This window comes from Lygodium microphyllum, chromosome 18 (assembly GCF_053477565.2).
Source record: "Lygodium microphyllum isolate KBCC chromosome 18, Lygodium_microphyllum_v1.1.10, whole genome shotgun sequence".
Taxonomy (NCBI): domain Eukaryota; kingdom Viridiplantae; phylum Streptophyta; class Polypodiopsida; order Schizaeales; family Lygodiaceae; genus Lygodium; species Lygodium microphyllum.
This window is the reverse complement of record NC_141152.1, coordinates 64252506-64265393: the sequence shown is the minus strand read 5'-3', so window position 1 is coordinate 64265393 and position 12888 is coordinate 64252506. Positions and strand designations below refer to the sequence as shown.

Here is a 12888-nt window from a genome sequence, read left to right as displayed (position 1 = left end):
TCTTGAACAATGAATACCTTGTTGGCCCCAAAATTGGTGCCTTGTATTGCAATTGGATGGAGTACACTGAGATTCCTTCAACCTCCTCCACTAATCCAAATGCCTCTTGCTATCACAAATGACCAACAAGTCCTCAAACCAATTTGCCCCTTGGTTTGCTTTGGGGATTGGCCTTCACCTTATGCATATAGTACTTAGAAATAAGAAGTTACCATGACATTTGGGTTCAGAAAGGCTACATTACTACACATACATTGAGACACATACATCTTAATCTTATAGGATGCTAAAATATGAGGTATTGTGATCATGAATGTTTGCAATGTAAATGTGACAATTGGTAGAGGAAGGGAAGATCCACCTCTAGGGAACAACTCCGCCTTAGAGTCTCTCGGAAGCAAGTGACAAAGTGGGGAACTAGAACTTCCAAGGGTGAAGGTGACTAAGGCATCCGAAGTTAGTTCGTGTCACCTATGCAAAGCCCATTGCCCACAATAGCTCAAGATACTCTTACAAGAGCGGCGGCTATAATACCATGTGAGGATACACTAGGGTTTGCAGAAAAAATAGAAAAACTGAAAAAAGAAGACTTACAAATAAGCTCAAAAAAACCCAATGAAGAAGCAAGATGATGAATGCTGAAAGGAAACCCAATGAACGAATTGGGTTGGGTAATAAAATGCATGCTCAAGGAGTAAAGAGGTGTTCCATAGCCAATGTCACTACTATGAGCAAGCTGAGGGGTGAAGGAGCGTATAGTACTCTGACAGACTCTCTAAAGAAATACTCTGACACAGAAACACAAATAACAATCGTACAACAAAGCACAGACTGATAAAAGGACACAATTAGGGTTAGGGTAACTCAAAGACAATGAACACAAAAAATAACTGATCTGATATAATTGCTGAATATACGATGCTCATGCAGCAAACACACTATGCAGTGAATGAATATTGAACCTCGAACTCCTGTATCTCACGGATCAGAGCAGGGGTAATGAGCTAGAGAGTGTGTCGTACTCTGAACAGATCCCAAATCGCAGCAAGGCAACCTCCGAATGTCGAACACCAGCAAGTGCAACAGTGAGAAGCTAGATCTGATGTAGACAACAGTGAGGAGAGAGAGAAATACTAAAAGCGCAGAATATAAGAGAGAAACTAAAAACGCAGGCAAGACGGCCCACAGGAGAGAGAAATACTAAAAACGCAGGCAAGACAACTTGCAAGAGAGAGAAAACTGCCAAACGCAGGCAGAACAACCTAGCGATAGCCTGGAGAAGCTGGGCAACAACTGGAAAAGAGAGAAAACTGCCAAACAACAACTGCAGCAACTGGGCGACAGTCTACAGGAAGCAAACACAGGGCTGTGATGCCGTGACAGGCTATACAACAGCAGGTCTGCGCAGGAACAGCAGTTGCCTGGTTGGAATCAGCTCCAAACTGCGTGTAGAGGACTAGAAATCAAGCGCCAACTGATGGAGACGGCAATTGACAGCTTTGGTTGAGATGTCCTCCGCAAACAGGGTGTGGACAGTAAGCTAAAACACCTGAAATCTGCAAAAACGAGATTGTTAACTAAATGGAGGGAAGCATACGTATTTATAGAAAGTTTGGGCCCTCCCAAGTGGGTTTGTGCTTATGGGACACAGAAACTCTCTAGGATCGTGTTTCTTTTAAATAAACTAGGCTTCTTCATTAATTATTTAAGTTTTAGGGCTGTTTAAGTAAAGCTAATGCATTTTTAGCTCAACACCCCCTCGCAAGCCCGACAACGGTGCCACGAGAAAGATCTTTTACCCAAGGCGTCCCACCCCAAAGCAACCAGAGCATCGGATAAAGGGTGTGCGTCGACTGCCCAGTGGCCTACTAAGACTACAGAGGCAATGGTTATCTTACCAAGGGAGCCCAAGTGATCACCCGAGAGAGAACAAGGCATTGAACAAAGGGTGCACGTCGGTTGTCCAGTGGCCTATCAAGCCCTACAAAGGCAGATGGAATCAGCTATAGACTTTTTTTTTTGAATTTGGAAATTTGATAGATTTAGCATTAAGTGTGGGTTCAAATCAGTTTTCGACCTATTGAGTATCTATGCCCCAAACAAGAGAATGATAAAGGATGGTCAGACCCAAGACCTTAACAAAACAAGCACACTATCCCTACCATTACTAGGTGTCGGTGAAGAAGGAAAAAGACTAAGAGTATAGCAAATATATGAAGCAAGCAAGACAAGCAAAGTAGGCAAGCAAGCTAAGGAAAAACTACCTCAGAGACTGCTATGGGGAATGCCTCAGAGACCACTCCAAAAGACCGAAAAGGGATAAATGCGCACAGATGCATGTTTACGTGAATAGAATGCCAATGCAAGGGGTAATGTAAAGGGTGATGCAAGATGTTAATGCAAAGGGGAATGCAAGATGTCATGCTCACGCAAGATGCAATGCAACAGTGCCACTTGGACAATGCCCTCATAGTGGAATTGTTCACTTGTCCAAGTGTCCTTTTACAATCATATTATCTTGACACATTGTCTCTGAGTTACCCTAACCCTAACTGTGTTCTTTTATCAATCTGTGCTTTGTCATACGATTATTATTTGTGTTTCTATGTCAGAGTATTTCTTTACATGGTATTAGGGCACGGGTAATGAGCTGGAGAGTGTGTTATACTCTAAATGGATCCCAAATCGCAGCAAGGCAGTCTCCGAATGTCGAACACTAGCAAACGCAGCAGTGAGAAGCTAGATCTAATGCAAACGGCAATGAGGAGAGAGAAATACTAAAAACGCAGACTGCAGGAGAGAAAAACTAAAAACGCAGACACGACATCCTACAAGAGAGAGAGAGACTAAAAACACAGGCAGGACAGCTTGCAAGAGAGAAAACTACCAAACGCAAGCAGAACAGCCTAGCAACAACCTGTAGGAGCTGGGCGACAACTGGAGGAGAGAGAAAACTGCCAAACAACAGCTGCACCAGCTAGGCGACAGCCTGCAGGAAACAAACACAGGACTGTGATGACGTGGCTGACTGTACGGCAGCAGGTTTGAGCAGGAACAGCAATCACCTGACTGGGATCAGCTCCAAACCGCGTGTAGAGGGCTGAAAATCAGGCATCGACTGATGGAGACAACAATGGACAACTTTGGTTGAGATGTCCTCCGCGAACGGGGTGTGGGCAGCAAGCTGAAACACCTGAAATCTGCAAAAACGAGATTGTTTACTGAATGAAAGGCAACATACGTATTTATAGAAAGTTTGGGCCCTCCCAAGTGGGTCTCTGCTTATGGAACACACAAACTCTCTAGGATCGCTTTTCTTTTAAATAAACTAGGTTTCTTCATTAATTAAGCAAGTTTTGGGGCTGTTTAAGTAAAGCTAATGCATTTTTAGCTCAACAGACTCTGTACACAGTAAACAACTAATGCTCGATACTGGATGATAAGGACAAGAAGCCAAGAAGTAGGAGAGCCAAAACACAACAATTCCTCATATAGAATGGCTCATGAGACTAACGAAATGCTAGGCAGCAGCAAAACTCAGTAATATTTCTAACATGGAGCAACCCAGCGCAGTCACACAAACACAGATAATAACGCCCAGTAATGGCAATTGCAAGACGAACCAAAATGCCAGTAATTTGGGTTCAATCAATGGAGGCATGCAGTACACAAAGGATAAAACATGGCTGTCTACAAGATGGCGATAGCAACATGACAACTGTCCGATGACAAACAGCGGCATGTTAGCAAAATGCAATTCCTTGCGTGAAGATAATGACGATGAAGACAGCAAGGCAGCATCTGATGGGCTAGCGTCAAGATGGCGATGATGACAGCAACGAGAGATGGAGAGCTGGCATCAAAGTTTGAGATGGCAAGGATGGGGGTGGCAATGCCCATTAATTCCCTTTTATACAACTTTATAAGGGTCATCTCCCTGGTGTGGCAATGCCGATTAATTCCCTTTTATAGAACTTTCTAAGCCAATTGTCCCACCAAGTTTCTAGAAATTGAAAGGAAAGTGGAACCCACGAGGAAGAAGCTTGGCGGTGAGAGCTATGGCGGATGGAGAGCAAGAGCCAAGAGAGAGAGAGACTCAAAAGTGGGAACTCCAACAACCACAATGTGTGGTCGGGCCTTCCTTTATTCAAATTGTCACTTAAAGAATAAAGAATAAGTGACTGTGATGGGCGCCCACCACCTACAGTGTGCAGTGGCGAGTACTGTCAATGTAGCAATACACGGGCGGCTAAGCGGAGGCGCCTTTACCCCCAACAACCTCCCACATAAAGGCGAATCTACCCCAATGAGAGAAAAAAAAAAGATAATACAAAATGTACACGTGTACTACATGATGAGGAAAAAAGACGTCATCAACCAATGCCCATCAATCTCCTGAGGAAGGCGAAGCACTCGATAGTGAGGCCCTTCCTGAGCAAGTCTGCAGGATTCTGCTCAGTCAGAATCTTGACAAGGTCAATAGACCTGTCCTCAACGACCTCGCGAATGAAGTGATACCTCACCTCAATATGTTTCGTCTTCGCATGGAAGACACAATTCTTGGCCAACTGAATGGCACTCATAGAATCCAAATGCAGTGTAGGCATAGCATCTATCATACCAAAGTCTGTAATCAAATGGCCTAACCAGATAGCCTCCTTACAAGTCTCTGTGACTGCAATATACTCAGCCTCTGTAGTAGAAAAAGTCGTGCACTTCTGTGCCCTAGACATCCAAGAGATAGCCCCTCCAACATAAGTAAACACATAGCCAAAAGTGGACTTCCTACTATCTGTATGTCCTGCATAATCAGAGTTAGTGTACCCCACGACTCCTGTATCCTGGCTGCCATAACAAAGACACATATCTGTTGTGCCCTTCAAGTACCTCATGATACCCTTCACAACATCCCAATGTTTCTTGCCAGGTGTAGCCATATAATGGGCCACAACCCCAATTGCAAAAGCAATATCTAGACAGATGGCTATCATGGCATACATAAGACTGCCCACCGCTGATGCATAGGGAATCTTGGCCATCTCGACCCTCTGCTCATCTGTCTACGGACAATCGACCTGTGAAACCTTCACATGAGAAGGTAATGGATAGCCAATAGACTTAACATCCTGCATGCGGAAGCGCTCAAGGACTTTATGAATATACTCCATCTGTGACAGATAAAGTAGTCCCTGAGATCTATCTCACGTAATGCGCATACCAAGTATATGAGAGGCATGTCCCAGATCTTTCATCTCAAAGCTCTTTTTGAGCTGAGCCTTAAGAGCATCTAGCTCCTCATGAGCTGTCCCTGCTAAAAGCATGTCATCCACATAGAGTACTAAAATCAGTAAAGAACTGTCACGGGCTTTCTTCGTGTACAAGCACAGATCCATAGCACTATGGCTGTAGCCCTGTGACTGCATGAATACGTCAAACTTATGGTACCATTTTCTAGGTGCCTGCTTCAAGCCATATAGACTCTTCTTTAGCTTGCACACTAGGTGTTCCCTGCCAGGATCTGCAAAGCCCTTAGGCTGCTCCATGTAAATCTCATCATGCAAGTCCCCATATAGAAAAGCCGTCTTGACATCCATCTGATACAAGTCCAGATCAAGCTCTGCAACCAAGACCAAGACTAAGCATAGGGTGGTCATCTTGACCACAGGAGAAAAGATTTCATCAAAGTCAACAACATGCTCCTGCTTAAAATCCTTAGCAACCAATCGAACCTTGTATGCTGGCTTGGGGTGTCCAGAGGTACTTTTCAGCTTGTACACCCACTTGCATGGCAAAGCCTTCTTACCCTGAGGCAAGGAAACCAAATCCCAAGTCTTATTCTTATGCAATGAGTCAAGCTCGGACTGCATACCCCTCTCCCAAGAGTAACAATCACCCCTGCACATAGCCTCATCATAAGAAAGAGGCTCTCCTGTATCTGTAACCAGTACATAATCCATAGAGGACACAAAACGGTCAAGAGATCATCTATTTCTAGTAGAACGCCTCAACCCAAGCTCTGCTGCCTGACCGACATCCTGTCTAACATCAGCATGTCTCACATCTGGGCCATGAGCATCAAGTGATGCTGCACGTTGTTTAGCTGGCCATGAAGGGGGCTGAACGGGAGCAGGTGGCTCCTCCTTAAAGATAACTCTGCATACCTCAACCACTTTCTCAGGCTGCATATGCATTTTGTCCTCATAAAAGATGACATTATGATTCCGGATCACTTTTCGCCTGCGGATCCTATAGACGGTAACCCATCTCTCCTACATCTCCATAGCCAATGAAAATGCATTTGACACTTTTAGGATCCAGCTTATTGCGTTCGTCCTTGGACACATAGCAAAATGCCTTACATTCAAAGACACGCAAATGATCATAAGAGGGGGGGTTACCTGCCCATACCTCCTCTGCAACCTGAAAGTCAATGCCACTGCTAGGCGACCTGTTAATGAGATGCACTACAATAATAACTGCCTCAACCCAAAAGTGCTGCGGTAAGCCAGCCTAGCTAAGCATTCTACGGACCCTTTCCTGAATGGTCCTATTCATGCGTTCAGCCATACCATTCTGGAGTGGGGTGTAAGGAGCGGTCAACTGACGCTTAATACCCCGCTTATCACAAAACTGCTCAAAAGCACGTGATACATACTCATCTCCATTATCCGAACTTAGGCATTTGAGCCTTTTTCCATACTGGTTCTCTGCCAATGCAAGCCAATGCTGAAATGTGTCTAAGACATCGGATTTTCTCTTTATGAGATAAGCTCAAACCTTACATGAGTAATCATCTATGAAAGTAACAAAGTACTTTGCCCCACCAAGTGACTGACAAGGCATGGGCCCACATACATCTAAGTGCACAAGAGCCAAGGGCTCATCCATGCGTTTCTTACCAAACTTTTTATGCATATTTCTAGTCTGCCTGCCATACAAACAATGATCACAAGAATCAAAATGCGAAGAGTCAAAAGACAGAAGATACTGCAAAGCACGGAGCATTTTCATTCCTTTAAGAGACATATGCCCCAAATGAGCATGCCAAAGGGATACATGTTGGGGAATAGAACCCACAGACAAAACATGATCCAATGTAGCTCCTCATACAAGTAAGGGATAGAGGCTGCCAGACTTGGCACCTCTTGCAAGTACAAGCCTACCACGAGTAATCTTCCATGCAGAGTCTCCAAAAGACACAAAATACCCTGCATTATCAAGCTGTCCAGCTAATATAAGCCTGCGAATCAACGCAGATACATAGCGTACATCATGCAAAACAAAAGAACTGCCAGAAGGAAACTATAGCCTAACATCTCCAATGCCCACAATGTCAAGAGACCTGTCATCACCAAGATGGACGGAATCAGACATGGTACGATAGGTATGAAACCAATCTCGACAGGGTGTCATATGAAAGGATGCACCCAAATCCAAGAGCCAGCGCTGCGCATACATAGAATGTATCTCAGAAGCCTGTAAGGCATCGCATGAAAAAGCTACAAATATGTAATCATCATCTGAATCAATGGCATGCATGACATTAACATCTTCTATCTTCACACTGGACTTTGCATGTACAATACTGCGCTCACAAGACTTGTCCTGCACTTTTTCTTTTTCATTTTCCATGCGCTTATCATCGCGTATTTTATGGCAATGCAGTCTAATATGTCCTGCTTTCCCACAATAATGACAGGTAATATCAAACTTCCGTCCACGGGACTTACTACGACCACGTGGCTTAGACCTGGACTTCTGAGAGTCCTTGCCCTTATGATCATTATCATGCCTGCCATTTCTGCCATCTCTAACGGTCAATGCATGTGAAGAGCGGGAACCGTCATTGTTTCTCATGTTGATTTCCTCAGTAAATAAAGCACTCTCAACATCTTTGATTTTCAGCCCATCAAACTTGTTCGTGCATATGGTAGTACGGAAGGCATCCCATGATTCAAACAATGTGCCAAGCAAAAACAACGGATGCAAGTTGTCTTTGAACTCAATACCCTGTGACAACAGACTCTTCATGATAGCATGAAACTCATTGAAATGAGATGAAAGGGAGATCCCCTCCTTCATGTGAATGTCCATTAACTGCTTCAGTCAATACATCTGTGATGCAGAACTCTATTGTGCACAAAGCTCTTGAATCTTCTCCCATAAATCCCATGCGCTCTGATTTTTATCTTCAACAACATTATGATGGACTTCTTCTGAGAGTAACAAAATAATGGTAGACTTGCATAGCTCATCAACTTCCATCCAAACATTATCATCCATATCCTCAAGTTTGACACCCTTGAAACGCAAGGGTTTAATTTGCAACTTCTGCACCAAAACCTGTCATATTTGGGACTTCCAATACCCATAGTTGGTACCATCCAACTTGGCAATGTTAAAGAGAGTTGTGTCTTTCAAATGACCAGCCATACTATCCCAAATCAAAGCAAAAAGGTAAAATTACACGTTGTTATAATTAGCAGAAAATGTACTAAAACCACTGCTAAAACTGGTTGAAAGGGTGGATTTCAACAAGAGAAGCACCTATCCACCAAATATGACCAAGATAACATCAAATAGTGAGCATTACCCTCATAAAAGTGCTCAAAATCTGCAGATTTCAACTTGCTATAATAAATGACAACAGTATGTAAAACTGTCCCAAAAATGAAGCAATCACAAATACATATTACACTGCAACTGCCAGGCAACAAGATACATCCAACAGTGAGTTTCCAGGGGCAAGAAGGTACCAAGAACTGTCAAACCAATAACCAGAAGTCATGCATGTAATGGGTCTCGGGGTAAGAGAAGAGACCAAGCACAAGCACAACTGATAGAGCAAGAAGCTCGATACATAACCATCCAAGATGCATACAAAACTGACAAACCTATAACAGAGATAGATACCTGCCTCAATAGTCGTATCAAATCAGCCCACTACAAACAAACTGTAGACACAAAGCTCTCAAGAGAGTAAATGCATGTAACTGTCCCACAAGCTCAAGCTCATCTGTAAATAAGACTCTGTGTACATCCGAATATACCAAGAGGCTCTCACTGGAAGTGAAGTCAAATGCAAAGAGAGCAAGCAATGCTCTAATATATCAAATACATAGCATCAGACATGCCAAATCCTAATAGGGTACATCCGGAGCATAAATCCCAAGCTATCTCAGACCCGTAAAGCATAAGCCTAAAAGCATTCAAGAGCATGTAACAGACAACCAAATGTAATGCCCAGTAGATCCAAAATGCTCAAATACATCTGAAGATGAAGCTCCAAGTAACTGTCAAGCATGTAACTGTCCCACAAGCTCAAGTTCGTCTGTAAATAAGACTCTGTGTACATCCGAATATACCAAGAGGCTCTCACTGGAAGTGAAGTCAGATGCAAAGAGAGCAACCAATGCTCTAACATATCAAATACATAGCATCAGACATGCCAAATCCTAGTAGGATATATCTGGAGCATAATCCCAAGCTATCTCAGACCCGTAAAGCATAAGCCTAAAAGCATTCAAAGAGCATGTAACAGACAACCAAATGTAATGCCCAGTAGATCCAAAATGCTCGAATATATCTGAAGATGAAGCTCCAAGTAACTGTCAAACATGTGCAAATCAAGTGACATTCATATCTGACCAAAGCATAAATGTAAGGCCTACATATCAAGCAGTGACAATAGGCATAGACCGGTCCAAAGCATGCCAACTGAAGCTAAATGCCAGTAAAGAACAACCAAGTCGGAGCTTAATACAAGCTCAAAAGCATTCCGGAACCAAGAAGAAGCATTTGACAACCTCCAAATATATCGGTATGATCATTCAAACCACTAGTGAGCACCCTGTATACATAAACCAATGCATACACCATGTAAATGAGCTTCAGCCCACTGTATTATAGCAAGTAATTTACTGTTATATGAAGCTCAAATGGTGCTCAAATATGCTCTAAATCAGTCCCAAAGCACAGACATAGCATCCCATAACATCCGGGCATCACCGGGCATCAATAGGCATCAAACGGGCAATGCCAAGTAGCATCAAACAATAAATGTCAAGTGCTGCTCTATTTTGACAGTCCCGGGACTGTATATACAACAAAAGGTTGAAGGGGAAGCACTCAAATCCGGCACCAGGAGCCAAGATCCAATGCCGGGGAGTCGGAAGATGATCGGAAAGGTTGCAAACAATGTCGGAAAGCCGGGGAAGGAGCTGGAAATGCCAGGAGGGGATCAGCCCAGCCCCCTAAAAATGTGTCGCATTCTGCGTTGGCTGCTCCTGGGGGCTGGGGGATTTTCTACAGCCCTCGGGGGCACTTGGCAATGTCGAGGGGGCTCTGATGCAGCCCGAGAAGAAGCCGTTGAAGGTCCAGAAGCTCGGGGAGGAGGCAAAATATCAAAACATACCTGCAAATAAAGGTGCCATGGCTGCCATTGAAGCTCGGGTTGAAGCTCTTCAAATCCGAGTTGAAGAGAATGCCAGGTAAGCTCCAATGTCTTTGCTCTGATACCAGTTAAAAGGGAAGTGGAACCCAGGAGGAAGAAGCTTGGCGGTGAGAGCTATGGCGGATGGAGACCAAGAGCCAAGAGAGAGAGAGACTCAAAAGTGGGAACTCCAACAACCACAATGTGTGGCCGGGACTTCCTTTATTTAAGATGTCACTAAAAGAATAAAGAATAAGTGACTGAGACGGGTGCCCGCCACCTGCAGTGTACAGTGGCGGGTACTGTCAATGTAGTAATACACGGGCGGCTAGGCAAAGGCGCCTTTACCCCCAACAGAAATTTATAAGTTACTGTTGACTAAATTGTGATTCTTTTACCAGCTATAGAAGAGCCAAAGGAATTTAACCAATAATACGAGGTTATCTTTGAGGCGAATTCGAAGGTAACTTGACACCTGTTACCATCAAAGACAATGGAGAGTCTCCCAAGGCATCCTTATGAGACTAGATCAATGCACAAGCCATATAGACACAAAATGAAGACCCTAGGGTGAGAAGGGCCCATCTCCCTCACAAAGAAAGATAAAAACTATTTCATCTTGGGGTTTCTCAATTAAGATACCAAGCAGCTCTTTACCAAAATTATCAACATCCTCTTCTAGTCAGCATTTTCTTTGGCGAATCAACGCTCTCCTCTTAAGACACCTCATAGCCCCAAATCCTCATATGGATCTGAAGAAACAACTCCACCTAGCTGAGAATGCAAGGTACATTCCTTGGACATGGATGACATTGATTGCAAATAATCAGTCCAAATGGTTAAAAGTGAAGCTAAGCAGCATCACATGTCACAAGCACAACCTAGGACAACCTTCCTTGGTGAAAACATTATATGCAAACTCACCTAATAAAACAAATCAACTGGAAGCCTTCCTGCAGCTCTTTTAGCTTCATCTAATGAAGAAAAGTGAACTAGAAGGTTTCCTACTGATGGAAATGGCACAGCAGACCAAGTCATCTTTGGCTGATCTTAAGAAATGACAAGCACAGAATGGAAGTAAAAAGTACAAACAGCTAGCTTCAATCTTAATGTTTAGAACAATAACTCAAATCTCTGACCGAAGAAACAACTTTCCAAACAAAACCAACGGCTAAAGCTACTACAATCTTTGGACCATGGGACCATGGGGTTGAAAAAAAAAGGGATAGGTGTTAGAGTTCACCTCAATAGATTGGGCATCGACAAGCAAGGCACCATGATCTCTACTGATGGATTGATGGTCACCTGGCATGGAAGTGGGCCGCTTCCAGCTAGTCTCGTTTGTCTCTGTGTTCCAATAATAGGGCTGCCAAGAGATTAAACTTAGCTGTTACAAGCAAAATGATTTTGCAGCCACTATTTCACTACTTCACCATTTTGTATATTATTTTTCCAAGGAAATAGAATTTTACGGACAGACACCTCAGCCTGGAACCAATGACAATGCAAACCGTATAAATGGCAAAATACTTCATATTTGTTCCTTTTGTTATATCAAAAAGAGACTTCTATTGATAGACACCTGATCAATTCAGAACCAACGACAATACAAGCCCCTGTATATGGCAGAATGCTTCATAATTGCTTGTTCTGTATCTAACAGAACTATCAAAATGGCTCCGAAAGTATGGGATGCCTCGATTGTAACGCATGTTTGTTCAGGTATTTGATCTTCTCGGAAACATTCAGGCTAATTCACAGAAAGAAAAGGCCGTCTGCTCGCTTGCGCCGGGTTATCTACTGGGGACCCCTAGCTAGACTGTTAAAGTTAAATGCACCATCGGGGGAGGAGGTTACTTGGCCTGACTTTGGATCGACCACCTCCTTCCATATCATTGTGACAGCTCGGACCCTGCCATTAACGAGCGGCTTGAGTCTGCACCTGCCCTGCCATTGCCGACGCAGAGCGCCATAGCTCCGGACGTAGCTTGCAGCATCGACGGTACTGCAGTCGTACAGAACAAACAAGGAAGAACACGCTACGAGTGCCGCCATACGGATGCATGCACATGAGAGAGAAGATGGTACTAATTAAAGTGGCTGGGCGGCCATCCTAACGAGAGCTAAAGGCAAAGATTGGTTACATTCCGTCCTTCCATATTTAGGGAATATAACTTAAACAAATGTTAAATTTAAACTATACAAAAAATGACTAATAATTCATTTACAAATATACAATAAATAAGTGTAAACAAGTGTGCACTATAGTGTTGTTCTTTTTAACTCCTGTCCTTGCTTTAATTCTCAAAAGAAAGGGTTGTTTTTTCTCTCCCCATTCTTAAAAGCGATCCCAACGTCATTCAAATTTATCATGTCAACATATATGTTATACCCTCAGAAAACCAATACGAAAAAATCCAAAAAGTTGAAAATAGAAGACAGACCCAAGGCAAGAG

The 12888-nt window shown here is 43.4% G+C and overlaps 1 protein-coding gene across 2 annotated transcripts in view; it reads right to left on the bottom strand.

The window, feature by feature from the left end:
* Positions 1-12551, bottom strand: part of LOC148020956 (uncharacterized) — a 132125-nt gene extending 119574 nt beyond the window's left edge. For both annotated transcript variants that reach the window (XM_087699481.1, XM_087699480.1), the window contains exons 1-2: positions 12290-12551; positions 11676-11798 (exon numbers count right to left, since the gene is read on the bottom strand). In XM_087699481.1, coding sequence (XP_087555607.1) covers positions 11676-11798; positions 12290-12487 — 321 coding nt within the window. In that variant the 5' untranslated portion in view covers positions 12488-12551. The remainder of the gene's footprint in view (positions 1-11675; positions 11799-12289) is intronic.
* Positions 12552-12888: the final 337 nt, after the last annotated feature.